The sequence below is a fragment of the Crotalus tigris genome, unplaced genomic scaffold, assembly GCF_016545835.1.
Source record: "Crotalus tigris isolate CLP2741 ecotype Arizona unplaced genomic scaffold, ASM1654583v1 scf7180000018916.1150873, whole genome shotgun sequence".
NCBI classification, from domain to species: domain Eukaryota; kingdom Metazoa; phylum Chordata; class Lepidosauria; order Squamata; family Viperidae; genus Crotalus; species Crotalus tigris.
The window spans coordinates 629,563-645,633 of NW_024097271.1; the positions used below are offsets into that span (position 1 = coordinate 629,563).

General features: G+C 40.1%; 1 protein-coding gene across 3 annotated transcripts in view; it reads right to left on the reverse strand.

Moving 5' to 3' along the window:
* Nucleotides 1-16,071, reverse strand: part of KBTBD12 (kelch repeat and BTB domain containing 12) — a 121,859-nt gene that overhangs the window by 55,910 nt on the left and 49,878 nt on the right. For all 3 annotated transcript variants that reach the window (XM_039357392.1, XM_039357390.1, XM_039357391.1), the window contains exon 5: nucleotides 14,520-14,717. In XM_039357392.1, the coding sequence (XP_039213326.1) occupies nucleotides 14,520-14,717 (198 nt within the window). The remainder of the gene's footprint in view (nucleotides 1-14,519; nucleotides 14,718-16,071) is intronic.

Here is a 16,071-nt window from a genome sequence, read left to right on the forward strand (position 1 = left end):
GTGCTGAATGGGTTATACTATCTCTCAACTTGCCAGTTAGGGCTCTTCTGAATCCAGACGTGAGCATATCTCAGCAGGGAGCAGGAATGCTTTTGCCTTGCTGGTATGCTACTTACGCCTTTTAATGGAAATAACCATTTTGATCATACTGACACATGCTTGGAATGCTTTAACATGTTCTCAGTAAACTGATTTTGGAAAATATTTAGACACTTCAGCTGACCCAGAATGTTTTCGGCCAAATCAGTTTAGCAATCAGGAATAATTATAGAAATCACATGATCTCTTTGTCAAAATCACTCCAGTGACGACTCGTCTGTTAAAATACATGATTCAAAATCCTGGTTCTATATATATCCTCATACTATTTGGGATCCACTTATTTGAGAAGCCAACTTTTCCAGACTGTATAATTGTCTGGAGAGGTCCTTCTCTTGCTCTTATCAGCATTGAAGGAATATTTGAGGAAACATCTGAAAAAAGATCTGGTGACTTTTTGAAACATCCTTTCGCAATTTGGAACTACCAGCTAAGGGGACTCAAACTATTTCCCTCTCTGCTATCCTTCCTGGCAGTCAAAATGTTTTTATTTAGTCTGCCCTGCAAGAGTTGACTGTTGAGTCAAGTCTGCTATATTAATATATGTTATGTTATTTTAACTAAGTTCTTTTCTGAATTTGATTTTAATCTCATCAGTTGTAAGTGACTTTGAATTGTAGGCTGTTTTTTTAAACTCTAACTAAATAAACTGAAAAGCAACCGTCAAGGACTTTGGTCCTGTTTTGGTGATTCTGCAGTGCAAACACCCCATGATTCTTGTATGTTCATGCTAAATATTGTGGTCCTCAGAGGCATCCAGCACTAATTCAGATACTAGTCAGTTTATTACTGCACTGTGTAAGATTGGAATACTTTATACTGGTATCACAGATTTATATAAAACCAAACGCTGATGGAGAAAACAAAAAAGAAAAAAGCCAATATGTTTCTGCTGACTAACCTTTGCGGATGTGCAGCATATAAACGAAGTAAGTAATTTTTCTATTTTGGAATCACCTTCACTATCTTCCTGGGGTTGGAAACTAGTAATAGTAATTGTAATAGTTGTTTACTAATAAGACTTCTAGTAATCATTTAGAACATACATGAATAAGCCAAGAAAAGGAATAGGAAATTGTAATAGCACTGAATTTTCCCCCTGCAAACCACTGATTTTAGATTTCGAAATCCTATGGACATTTATGAGAGCTATGTGTTTATAAGCTTCCAAGAACAACATATAATTTACAGATTGAAGAAATGTTCTCATGAAGGATGCCCGTCAAAGAAAATATTCCAGAAGTGAAAGGATGGATGCAGAAGTGAAAGTTGACTGCAGAATGGAGAAATCAATAAGGAATAAGAATTCCTTCAATAACATTTCAGTAGTACATTAGGACAGTTTATTTTCCTATTTTAAAGTATCATCCTTTCCAGAGGGGGAAAAAACCTTTCAAGCAACTGGAAAACAGGCCCTTCGCACACGTTTGAGTTATGCCAATCTGAGCTAAGTGCCATATCCCTAAATCATCACGATGCTCTCACCCTCATGGATGTCTTCAGCAACTAAGTTTTGGTCTACAGTCAATGCTGCAAAGACAATATTGTGATTCTTGTTGTGGGGTTGTGAGGCAGATGGTTTTTGTTGAGTCCTCAGCGAATGGCAATAACGTCACGAAGCCTTTGGTAGTTTCAGGAGCCTCTTTATTGTTGTTCAGTAGCCCCGTTACAACGCTGAGGCACACAAGCCTCTCTGCTTCTCTTAAAGGCAATCCCCGGGCCAAACGGCAACATTTGGCATGCTTCGCACTTCACGTATGTGTGCGAGTGCTGGCGCCAGCCAGTCTGGTCCCGGGCAGCTTGCAACTGCCTGGGACTGTTGCAACGTCCCGAGCCTGCCTTTGCAGGCTCAGGACACAACACTCCTTCCCCCCCGGCTAAAACTACAACTACATGAATAGTTACACGCGACCTCAACACGAGCGTGGGAGCCACACTAGCTCCTTGATACCAAACTGTAATTTTGGGCTTCAATTCCCAGTGTTCCTTATTTCCAACCTTTCACAGGAATACCCTCTTACTGTTTCTGCTTTGCCAGCAGAGTTACAAAATCTTCAAGATATTTAGGAGATCTTTTAGGTCTCTGTGATCTCCGAATTCCCTGAGAACCTCCAAGCACATCTTGTCCGGGGTGTGCTATGTGTTCGCCCCCTTTCTTTGATCCTGGTGGTCCCCATGGACCGTGCCCCATTGCCTGGCCTGCTTGCTTGCCCACCGGGCTCGTCAGGCCAGGATTTTGTTCTCTCCATAACCTGGTTGACCTGCCTAGTTGCAGGCTCTCTGGCCCTTCTAGAAGGCTGCCACTGTTGGGCAACTCTGTAGAGCCTCCCAGGTCTACCCTAGACCTATCATGAGGCTGCCTTCCTCCACTCCCCAGTTCCATAGTAGGGCTGTCTGGGATCTCAGTACTGTACCAAAACTCAGTTGCCCCCTCTGTTATGCCGGAGGTGTCAGAATTGGGATTCGGCCCTCCGACCACCTCCCTATGTGAATGCCCCTTCCTGGGAACAGTGGCAGTGTTGGGCCAACTAGACGGAGTGTGTGCCAGCTCTCTTGCAATGTGTGAGTTATTAGGATGCTCCCGGTTATTCTCCCTGACTGGAATGCTGAATGGTGCTGGTGTGTAATGATTATGCCCCCGGGGTGACTCCCTGGCTGGAGTAGGCACTGGTGCCTGTGTTCTAGCTGGTTCCCACGAATTCCTGTTTGGAGCACTCGCGGAATCTTGAAATAGGCCATCGGTGGCCTCTCTGTTGGTGTCTGACTGCTGCCCACACCTTTCCCTTTGCCCATAGAGGTCCCCCTCCCCCCTGGAAAAGACCCAGGAGTCTCTGAAGGTGAGTCCATTCTCATACGCAGCTGGTTGATATGCCGTCGCAGGATACAACCGTCATCCAGGGAAACCTCGTAAGACAAGGGACCTGTAAACTTGCATACTATAGCAGGGACCCACAAGTGACCTGGCCCGTAATTACGGGTCCAAACTGGGGCACCCACTAGCAATTGCCTTGGTGCCCTGGGTTGTGTAAACTTAGAAGGCAGTCTGTCCGGATGCAACCAGTCAAGCTTAGTAGTCAGTTTGTGCCCCCAGCGAAGTGCAGCCGGACTTTTCCCAGTAGAAGTTGAAGGTGTGGTGCGGTAAGCAAGTAGAAAGTCTGCCAACCTGTGATGCCAGTCCCCATATGTCAGTCTTTTTAAAGCATCCTTGGTGATGCGGACCATCCGTTCAGCCATACCGTTGGTGGAAGGGTGGAAGGGTGCAGAGGTGGCATGACGAATCATGTTGGCCTGTAAGAAAGCTTGGGATTCGGAAGAAGTGAATTGAGGGCCATTGTCAGACACCAAAACATCCGGAAGCCCATGTGCAGCAAAAATCCCCCTCAGTACTTGAATAGTCTTTGCAGTGGTGGTGGAAGAGACAGGTACAACCTCAAGCCATTTTGAATGGCTATCAACCAGGACCAAGAAGAATTGACCCTGAAAGGGCCCAGCGTAATCGATGTGCACCCTAGACCATGGAGACTGTGTTTCCTCCCATCTATGCACAGGAGCCTGGGGCATTTCTGGGCGTGAGCGCTGACAAAGGTGGCATGCATGCACCTTAGTTTCAATTTCCTTGTCTAACCCAGGCCACCACAAATGGCTGCGCGCAAGTGCCTTCATGCGTACAATGCCAGGATGACCCTCGTGAAGGGAACCTAAGACCCTAGACCTCATTGAGGTAGGAATGACAAATCTGCTGCCCTATAGCAGACAACCCTGGAAAGTGGATAACTTGTTCCTCTTAAGCCAGAAACTCTGAAACTCAGCACCTGGACAACTCTCTGGCCATCCAGACAAAACCAAAGATAAGACACGGGACAGTGTGAGATCTGTGGCAGATTCAGCAGCCATATCCCTGGCATTTAATGGTGACTCAGGCAATGCCTGAATTGAAAGGATGTTGATGGCAGGGGTGGGATCAGCCTCTACTACTTGCAGGGGTAATCTACTGAGGCCATCAGCATGGCCCATTTCTTTCCCAGGTTTGTGAATTAGAGAAAAATCATAGGCTGACAGAAAGATTGACCATCGCAGCATTCTGAGGGAGATGATATGGGGAGTTTGTTTGTTTGTGGTAAACAGCCCCAACAAAGGCTTATGGTCAGTAAAGACCATGAAATGTCTGCCGTACAAAAAATCATGGAATTTTTTAATTCCAACAACAACAGCTAAAGCCTCCCTGTCTATCTGGGCGTAGTTTCACTCAGCAGAAGACAAGGTTCTGGAGTAATATGCAACAGGAACCTGAGTTCCATCCAGCCTAAGGTGGCTGAGTACTGCTCCCACCCCATAAGGAGAAGCATCACAAGCGATGCACACAGGAAGAGTTTCATTAAAATGGGCAAGCACATTGTTAGATGTGAGTAAGGCCTTAACCTCATTGAAGCTTGCTTCATGTGTTTGTGACCACTGCCACACTGCCTGTTTGTCCAGAAGCCTATGAAGTGGTTCAGCTACATTAGCCTTGTTAGGAATGAATGAATTATAGAAATTCAAAAGGCCCAGAAAAGCTTGTAGTTCGGCCTTGGACTTAGGCCTAGGAGCATGCATGATAGCCTTTAATTTGGACTCAGCAGGATGAATCCCATTGGCATCAATTTTGAATCCCAGAAAATCTGTAGAAGGCACACCAATTTTACATTTGTCCTTCTTGAGTTTGAGGCCCGTTTTCCGGAACCGTTTTCCGGAACCGCAGCAGAACAGCCCTCAATCTCTCAGCTAAATTTTGAGTGGAATCTCCAGCAATTAAGACATCATCAAAATAGGGGCAAACCCCTGGTATACCCCTCAGTGTATTTTCCATTATGCTTTGGAAAATTCCAGGAACCACATTTACTCCAAACTGTAGCCTTTTTACTTTGAATGCCCCCCTGTGGGTTACAATGGTTTGTGCTATAGCAGCAGCTTCATCAACAGGCAACTGTTGATAAGCCTGAGCTAGGTCAAGCTTTGCAAAAACACGCCCTCCCTTGAGGGAGGCCAGAATATGACTGACTACAGGTACAGGATAGGCATGTTGTTGCAATGCCTTATTTAGAGTGCATTTGTAATCTGCACAGATGCGAATGTCCCCATTAGCCTTAAGAGGCGTGACTATGGGGGTCTCCCAAGGACTGGAATCAACAGGTTCTAAGACTCCTTGCTGAATAAATTTGTCCAATTCAGCATCAATTTTCCCTTTTAAAGCAAAAGGAACCCTTCTTGCTTTTACTCTGATAGGAGTGACAATGGGGTCTAGTTTTAAGGACACAGGGGGCCCTTTGTATGTGCCCAGCTGTGGGCTGAAAACATCTGCAAATTCTTTGCAGACTTCCTGTAGATCTACTGTTTGCAAGCTATTGAGCCCTGTAACATGTATTCCCAAGGCCTCAAACCAATTGAGTCCTATGAGACTCGTACGCTCACCCCCCACTATCAATACATCTAATGGACCTTCAAAATCCTTATAGGTGGCCTCCCCCTTAACACACACTCTGGAGTTTTGAAAGTCTGTTAACACTATATCAGAAGGCCTAAGCTTGGCCTGAAATCCACTACCAGAACAAATCTTTCTGAATGTGTGTATGGAAATGATTGAAAGTGCAGACCCAGTGTCTAGTTCCATGACCAATGGAACTCCTTGCAACTTCACCTTAAGTGACAGTTTCTTCTTGATAGGCTTGTGTGTGCCTGTCCTATAAATGCTTCTTCGTGAAGCACAGAAACCCATCCTGTTTTGGCTGGGGACCCTGGTACTTTTCAGGCGCAATTCTTCTCGGGGTTGTACCTTCTGATGGCCCAGACACACAGCTGCAATGTGGCCTTGCTTTCCACATGCTCTACAGATAGCAGAGCGAAACCTGCAGTCGGTCCTCTTGTGGCGACCTCCACACCCGAAGCACTTGGGGATAGCTGAAGACTTTTCTTTGCCTTCCTTCTGCTTCCCTTCTTTTGTTGGGTAGAGACGGTCTACTTCTTCATCAGGATCCTCTTCCGAGCTCCCTTGGACTCCCTCCTGGTGCACGGACACAGCTTCTGGAGTACTTCTGATAGGCCTCATATTCTTGATTGCCCCACCTGCTGCCTCTTCTGCAGTAACCTCTCTCAAGGCATCTTGGAATGATAAGTCTTCTTTGGCAAAAAGTCTCTGTTGCAAGTCTCTGTGTCTCAGTCCACATACAAATCTGTCTCTCAGCCTTTCTTCTAAGTCTTTAAACTCACAAGGCTTAGCTGCTCTTCTCAATGCAGCACTGTACTCTTTAGCTGATTCACCAGCCCGTTGATCCCTCTGTTCAAAAGTATGGCACCAAGCAATGACAGACAACTTGGGCTGGAAATGTTCCTTTAGCAATTTCTTTAAATCTGTGTAGGTAACAGATTCTAGAGGTGCAGGTGCTGCTAGATTTTCAACGATCTCAAATGCATCTTGACCACAAACCCACAGCAGGGTGGCGGTCTTTAAGCCATCTTCTCTCACTTGATTTACCTTGAGATAATTCTCTACTCTGGCCACATAAGACTCCCATCTTTCCGGATGCGTAACATCGAACTCGGAAAGTCTTCCTATCTTTGCCATTTTCCAGTAATAAAGGAAGGGTCTATCAGCCAGCTTACTTCCAACGCTTGCTGTATTGGCAGGCAGTTGCTGAGTTTAACGCTGTTTCCTGCTGCTTCAGGACTTCAGGGTAAGCTTACAATTGTTTGAGTAAATTGTAAGGCATCCCACCTTCGTCGCCAGTGTTGAATCCTCAACGAATGGCAATAACGTCATGAAGCCTTTGGTATTTTCAGGAGCCTCTTTATTGTTGTTCAGTAGCCCCGTTACAACGCCGAGGCACACAAGCCTCTCTGCTTCTCTTAAAGGCAATCCCCGGGCCAAACAGCAACATTTGGCACGCTTTGCACTTCACGCATGTGTGCGAGTGCTGGCGCCAGCCAGTCTGGTCCCGGGCACCTTGCAACTGCCCGGGACTGTTGCAACGTCCCGAGCCTGCCTTTGCAGGCTCAGGACACAACAGTTTTCCACAGGGAAACTCTTACTTTGTCTATCTCTCAGCTCCTTAGATCATCCCCTGTAGTGAAGAAAGGCAATGTGCCTTACTCCCATTATTCATCTTGCTCATTGGGTTTTTAAGGCAGAATTCTTGCTCTATTGCACTATGATCCTCCCCCCCCCCATGCTAAAAAAACAAATGCAGCAACAAAAACAGTAAGAACAGAGTACTGGCTGGAGCTCTATTTTTTGTTACATTCTTTTGGATAGCTAGTGGGACACTGGGTAATTTCTCAGGAACAGTGGGGAAGTTTGGTAGGAAGGCAAAAACACTAGCTTGTCAACGTAGGCAGTTTGGGCACAACATTAACCAGAATCCAGGTCTGTACAATAAATGTCTGAATGATGTAAAATTCAGATGATATATAGGCAGCAGGAATCACTGCTGCAGAAAATATGTATGTAAAGTTTAAAGTGTTTCTGACCAAATAATCTAACTTAACCTGAAGCTTGTTAATGCAAGACTATTTACCTTCCAGAGATTTCCAGTAAGGGTATGTCAAAAAATTTGAAATGGCAGCCACATGATCAAAGTCCCTCTCCTTTTTCACCATGAACTTCAGGGACAAAGCTTTGATTGGCTACCATCTTGACCTTTTCTTGACTGCCTTTTTCTTACATCAATTATTATAAATGAACATGTATGGACTTCCAGTTTGCTGCCATGGCCGCCGTGGACATTTGGAAGGGGAGCTCCATCTTCCGCATCAGTTTTCGCTCTGCTGGGGGACCCTGGAAAGGGTCGAAAGTCGCCCTGTATGGGTGACGAGTAAGGAGGGGACCCCCACTTGATTGCGGGAGGGCAGCAGCCCTTCCGCTCGATCCAGGCAGCTCTCCAAACTGGCAGAGGAAAGACCGGCCATACTAATATGGCCCGTCACTAGGCTGCAGATAGCCGAAGTCAAACTCACCACCAAGCACTTTGAAAGCAACATGGATTAAACTGGGTGAGATCTGAGCTTCTTTTTACCCTAAGTACTTTCTCTTCCTGTAAAAGCTGTCTGATGTATCTTTCCCCCTGTGAGGAGAGAGGGAAGGGAATTTTTATCCCACCCTCTAAGAATAGCGGCGTCTGACTACCCAGTGGAATCAAAGCATTAAAAGAACAACTTTAATCTAATTGGATTTATATGTTCCTGAAACTTGGGGACCAAACATTTTCCTATTTTTATTGGAGACTCTTGTTTTTATCTACAAAAAAGAAATAAAATTGGAAAAAGGATTATAAAAATGTTGGACTTAAAAAACTTTAAATGACATTGGTGATATCTTGTGGAGAGGTTTGGTATTACAACTTGTTATTTCCTAAAAGAAACTTGGCTCGAAGCCCAGACCTTAGATAAGACTTTTCTGACCTTGGCACTACCTGTGAGAGACTTAGCTGTAAGAGAACAGCTGAGCTGCATAACTGGCCTACTTGAACTGTAAATGTAAACCTTTATTGACTCTCGGAGTTATATGTGGGAAACTGCTTTCCTATTTCTTTATTTGAAGAATATTGGCCACTATATGAGACGTTGAAATACCTTGGATTATAAAATCTTGCTTGACAAACAACCTCTATTAGAAAGACTATTTATAAACACATGAAAGAGTTGGATGAAGACCAGGAAAAGATTCTTTCCATGTTGAAAGCAATACATGAAACTATTCTTCTAGCTTGTGATAAAATAAGACCTAACATAAAAGATCAAGACGCCAGCTTAGATACACAAACTCAAACTTTGACTACAACCAAAGAACCAACAATGCAGAAGACAACAGAAGAAGTGGGACAATCAAATATTAAGACAGAGGACTCAATTGATCAACAAATACAGCTGATGGAAAATCCAGAAAAGGAAGTGACAACACTGAAAATGGAAATGACTTTCTATATAAATCTGAAGAAATTTGAGAAAGAACAGATTGAATAGAAGACAAACATACCAGGGCAAGCATGGGGAATTGGAATAACAGGGAGACAACGAATACAAATGGGCTAGTCCTTCCAAACAAAAGGCAATTAAATGGTCTCCTTTATTTCAAATAGAAGGAGATCTATTTGACGACCTAAAAGCACTGATATGCAAGCCTAGTTGGCAAAGGAAGAAAGCTAAAATAAGTTTGAAGAAAATAGGGGTTTTGACGTATTAGAGGGGATTTCATATTATTAATTAGAGCGTTAAAGGGAGAAGTTGAGATAAGGGGAATTCTGGTCATTAGATTTAAAATACTTAGAAATTAGTTGAAAATAAGGACTTTATCTCTTTAATATTTAAAAATTAGACTTAAAAGGAAAAAGAAAATTAATTATTATGAATATGTTTGATTTATTGATTAACCCAGGTAATATACATAATGGTTTTGATCTACTAAAGGAGATGTTGTATTATTAAGTAGATGATTTAATATGGTGGGAAATAGATAACTCTTAGGAAATAGAACAAGATTACATTTAAATAGATAAAATGTGTATTTTGGATAGTAAGTTTTGTTATGAATTGAGATAAGGGAAATCTTGGTTACCTAAGGCTTGAAAATTATAAATATCAAAGGTTAAATTGGAATATTGATGAGAAATTAAAAATTGGGTAAAAATTAATAATAGGATATGGATTGTTTATGAAGACTGAATGTAATTAAGATACATATAAGCTAAAATTTATTTATTTTTTTTATTGAAAGTTTTTAAATTTTACAAAACAAATCCCTTCCCCAAACTCCCCCACCCTCCCATACCCTCCCCCACCTCCCCAAACCTCCCAAACCCTCCCCCAACCTTCCCAGAGCTGAGTACAGGCTTAATTAAAATTTTTCAAAAAGAAACTTAAAACACATATAAATCCTAAACAAATCTAAATACATTAAATTAAATAGGTTATCTTCTCTAAAAAATAATAATTGCACTCATTAAACACGTTATAGTATACTCTAAACATTTTCTAATATCATACTTATATTATTATCCATCATTCTTTATAAACTCCCTCCAAAACATAAATTTAAACATTACTTTCTTTAAATATCTATACCTACGATATAAAATCTAATCTCTCCCTCTTTCTTTATCCTAAAACACAAAAATAAACATATAAACATTCATTATACCATTAAAACTAAATACTCCTTTGAATACTTAAACTAAGTACTTAAACTTAAATTTCTTATCTAAAATTTTCATTCAGTCTCCATAATCTTCTCTCCTATCAAGAAAAACTTAAAAGACATATAAATCCTAAACAAATCTAAGTACATATAATTAAACAAGTTATCTTCTCTTAAAAATAATGATAATAATAATAATAAAAAAGCTCAATCATTAAACACATTATAATATACTCTGAACCTTTTCATATCATACTTATATTATTATCCATCATTCTTTATAAACTCCCTCCAAAACACAAATTTAAACATTACTTAAAACATTAAAATTCCCTTATACATATTTAAATCTTTACCAATAACAAATTCCATCCACAATAAACACATTGCTTATCAGTCTCTCTTATCGATAAACCTCGAAAGAAGTGCTTTGAAATCTGCCCTTAAAAGTAACTCCAAAAAGTTTGTAAGTCTTGCTTCTCCCGCAGACTCAGTACTCTTTTGAATACTTAAACTAAGTACTTAAACTTAAACTTCTTATCTAGAATTTTCATTCGATCCCCATAATCTTCTCTCCAGTAACCAATTCCATCCACAGTAAACACATTCCTTATCAGTCTCTCTTATCCATAAACCTCAAAAGAAGTGTTTTGAAATCTGCCCTTAAAGGTAGCTCCAAAAAGTTTATAAATCCTGCTTCTCCCACAGACTCAGGAACCAATACTTGTGAGGCTTCCTTAAACTCCTTCTTCTGTTGCTCTTTTTCTTTACGTTTATATGTTGCATAAAATTTTAGATGGGATCTCCTTTAGAATTATAACATCTTATGAAGCAATTTGAAACCTCTTCTTATAAAAAGCTTGTATAATTTCGTTGCGCAGGGATCTTTTCCCAAAGTAAATTACCACATCTCTTGGCAAATTCTTTTGCTCTGCCACCACAGAGTTAACTCTAAATGATTTTTCAATTTCACTAAGTATTTCCTCTTTTTCTTTATTCAAAATCACAGCAAAATCCTTTGCAACCATCTCTCTCAGGTCTCCTTGCACAGACTCTCTCAAACCTCTGATTCTTAAAGCATATTCGATTTGTCTATATTGAAGCATAAGAATCTCATCTTGAAAATTTTCTATCTCTTTTTCCATGCTTTCAAATTTTCCCGCCATCAATTCCACTTTTTCTACTACCTCTTCTACGCGAGAGTTCAGCTTTTCAAGAACAGAGGCAACTCCTTTTAAAGCCAAATCTATCTCTTGCCTCAAAATCTTATTATTTTCCTCTAAAATCTCTTTCATTTCTCCCCTAATTTGAGATATAACATTTCCCATCATATCTTGCAAGTCCTTCACCATTATTGGCTGTACCACGGAAGAGGGTGAAGCTATTGATTTAGGTTGTTGTGCTGATGATAACACCGAAGAAGAAACCACCTTAGGAACTGTAGGAATTACTGGACGCTTTGGAGCCATCTTAAAAAAATCTTTACTCCTTCTTAAAAATTACAAAAATTAAGCAAAAGAAAAAGAGAGATTAACTCCAAAAAATCAAAAATCCTTCAAAAGGAGATCATTATAATAAAAAGAAAGGAGTTTAAAAAAAAAGAAAAAGGAAGAAGAAAAAAAAAGATTAAATAGAAAAAATCCATTCCATTTTTTAAAAGTACAAAAAACAAAACAAAGAAGTTAAACAAAAATAATAATGCTTCTAAAATCCAAACCCAACATCAAAAAATCATTATAAATAATCAAGTCCACATTCCGTTCCAGTCATTAAAAAAAAAAGAAAGGGAAAAAAAAACACCGAAAAGCCTGCCGATCGCCATTTTACTTTCCCTTTCAACAAAGGAAAAAAAATAAAAAAAATAAAAAAGGGAATATAAAAGTAAAAGTAAATCTTTAAACTTAAAATCCAAATAAAATCAAAGAAAGCAAAAGCTAAGTCCTCTACTCAGCTCTGTCCATCTCTAAGAAAAACTCACCAGTTCACTTTAATCGCGGAGGTGGTTGCAGTGGCTTGTTTTGTCCCTAGGGACAAAAGCAGCTGGGAAGCGGAGACAGTCTGAACTCCGTGGGAGCACTCCTTTCACCCCCCCCCCAAAAAAGCCTTGGGGGTGCATAAGAGGCTCTACCACTATTCAGACAACCCTCTTTCCCCCCCTTTGCCCGGGAGGGGGATTTTGAACCGCTGAACAGCTGATGTCCGCTGTTCATAGCGATTCAAACACTTACCCAGGAGGACGGCTACAAAGTAGCCGCCATCGCGCGCGCAGATCCGCCGGAAGTCACATATAAGCTAAAATTTATTGATAAATGTAATAATGATGTTTCTATTGAGTTGATATAATAAGAACTGTATTAGCTTAAATACGAGACAGTAAATGTTAAGGGAAAAAGAGAAGAAATATTTGATGTTGCAACTTGAGATTTGTACTAAATATTTTGTTATCAAACTATTGATTAACTCAGTCACCACATTGCTTTTTAAATACTTAAATGTAAAATTGGAAAATTAATAAAATATTATTTTAAAAAATGAGCATGTATCAATAACACGGTCCATATCCCAAACATCTAGAATTATAATGTTGACACTGAATACCTGAAACTGCTTGATGTTTTTTAAAAAAAGCATCAAAAACAAATATGCTGCTGCTTTAGGAAAGGACAATAATTGGTTTTATTGTTGTTGCTGTGACTCTGAAAATGAAAAACGGTAGGCTGATTGCTCATATTGTTTGGTGTTTGATGGGAAAAGCTATCTGTGGAGGACTATGGACTAACATTTACAGAAATAGCATTACATTGCCCTTAAGTGATTGTTAACGTGTTAAGATATTAAATTTAATAGCTGTAATAGTAAAGTGTATAATGGGCCAGAAAACACAATTGTAGTTGATTGGTTGAAGAATGTGGACTCCTGCATGAGGCAATCTACATTATGATTGGTTGCTGGGTGAAAAGGGGGAGTTTCCCTTTTTTCCTGCCTTTTTCTTCTGTGTGCTCTGTTCTGTGATTTACCTGACAATTTATCTCATGATGTAGTGATGTGCCTGACTATCTTGTTTGCTGTAAATATAAATGTAAAATATATTTATTTATATAAAACTGCAAGTTTGTGTCAGCATCTCTGACTCTATTTGGACACTGGCTGCACAATTCCCTGACATAACATTGTCCTATTTCTGAAAATATGAATGCTGTGCTATTTCATGAGAAAATTTACATCCAGTTCTGCAGTTGTTTATACATATATGCAAAGAAAATTGTTATTTGTAATATAGTGATAAAAAAATGATGTTGGGAAATACCCAGCCAGGCAGGAGGGAGGACTCAAGCAAGGAATTAGTCTTGAATTGTTGTGCAGCTGCAAGAGATTCAGAATTGAGACTCCCCCCTAAGCTCCATGGAGTCTTATCTATCTGTTTCCAAGAAAAAGCAAGCAGTCTGGGAAGATTCCTGTATTATATGAAGACTACAATAAAGTAGTTAGCTTGAATAACAACGCATGTGGATCTTGTGCCTTGTACCCGGCAATTGGTATACAGATTATAATGCAGAACTGATATTGGGTATATTCACTCCAGCCCCAACAAAAAGGTTATTAGGTGACTTTTCCCATAATTTTAGTCTAACCTATGAAATTGTTCTGATGAAAAAATTAAGGGGGGGGGAGAAAAAATCATATATAATGCTATAGACTCTCTGAAAGAAAGTGGAATATATTGTAAATATACATGATAAATAAATGGGACTGCAGACAATATGCATATGGAAGAATATCATGGTCAAAATTTAATCATAATTATTATATGATTATAAGAATCTGTTTGCAGAAATGTATGAGATCTGAACTATTTCAGTAAACTGATATACTGTAAATTTGGGATATTCCCAGTGACTATTATATAGGACTAGTGGAGGTCCTATAAAACTAAGATTTTTGTCAAAATGATGAAAAGGGCATTGAGATGTCACAAATACAAGATTTACCCCTTATTCACTTGTGTGCAGCATCCTGAAACAAATACAAAAATGCAGAGTTTGTATTACAATATTGTGATGCATGTTTTGTCATTTGCTCATGCAAGAGCACCCATGAACCAGGACTTCCTCAGACTTTTTACGGTGCTGGAATCAGACAGACAGACAGACAAATTCAAATTGGGATGGGATGCAATGTAAGTTAGGATAGTGATATTTAGGGTGATTCTTGAAGCACATTGCAAACATAACAACGTTCTCTTTGGATTTCTCCAGACCTGTTCCACGAAATCCTCCACAGATATAAAGTTTCCCTTCCACAGCACCAGCACAGGTAGAGTTGGTTCTTAGGGAAAGAAGAGGGTAAGGCATAGGTGGTCCTTCTCGCCAATAATTCCCATCAGGGTTATAGATCTCCACGACATCTAGACATTGCCGTGCTTGTCCTCTGTCACGATCAAGGCAGCCAATTCCACCTGCAGAGGGAGAGAGAAAGAGAGAGTTCAAAGAGAATAAAAATGGTTCATCAGAATGGGTCTTCTCATTCTCTGGGAGCTAAGTTATCTTTTTTCTCCAAGATCACTACTTCAACATTTTTCAGTCTTGCAAATAGAAACAATCCATATTCTATAAGGAAGAAATAATCTTGCATATTGGAAAAAATCCCCTTCCCCTTAGAAAAAACATGCTAAATTTGTACACCAAAGTACCGTAAATGCCGGCGTATAAGGCGACTTCTGCGAGCGCTGAAATTGGCGCCAAAGACGGGGGTCGTCTTATACGCCGAGTCGTCTTATACGCCGGAAATACTGGTAGTTTCCGGCGTATAAGACGACGTTCTAGGAATGCGGCCTGGCTATAAAGATGGGGGGCGTCTTATACGCCGGGTCGCCTTGTACGCCGGCATTTACGGTATTCAAGATGAATAAATAAATAAACTAAAATAACATAATGATGGAAATAAAATGGAAGAAATTGAAAAATCTCTTTAAATATCTTATTTCTGCAAAATACAGACTCTGAAGAATACATTTATCTGCTACAGCATCACATTCCTCCTCACTGTCATATGACAGCAAGGAATGTGCTATCTATTTCATTTTCCCAGATACAAAATACTGTGGTTTAATCTTGTAAAATATGATATCTGCAGAACAGAATTGGAGGATGTGAGTCTTATACGCTAGAAAAAAATAAAAGCACATTTGAAACCTTGTTTGCATGTGCGTCGGTGCATACACACACACACACACACACACACACACACAAACAGAACTCGTATTTCAATATTGTTAATTCAACAAAAGAGCTTACTCTCTGTCATAAAAAAACTTCCTACATGTCAACTGCAGCTAAAGCAAGAAATATCTTTAGAAAACAGCAGAAATAAATATTTTTGGGGGATGTACTTGAAATATTCATCCAAACTGCTCACATGATAGTTGAACACTGCCTCCCAGGAGAACAAGGGGAAAGAACCTTAATGGTTATACACTAGTAAACTCTCCTAACATCAGTAGATGAACCTGGAGGGGAAAGCTATGTACTTGCTGGGGTCATATATGATTTCCACAATTCTATGTAAGAATTTCATAGGATTATGTACTTTAAAATAACATCCAAGGATGAATACAAAGATGCTGGCATTTTTCTCAGGAAAAGTTGCACATAACTCCCCCCTCCGCTTTTTTTTTTTTTTTTAACAAGGCCAGCATTTCAATGCCTAGAGCTGTGGTTCTCCAACTTCTATGTCCCCCTCCCCAGCACTAGCAAATGTAATTAATGTTGGCACCGCCTACAAACACAGTAATTGTGACTAAGGGACACAAG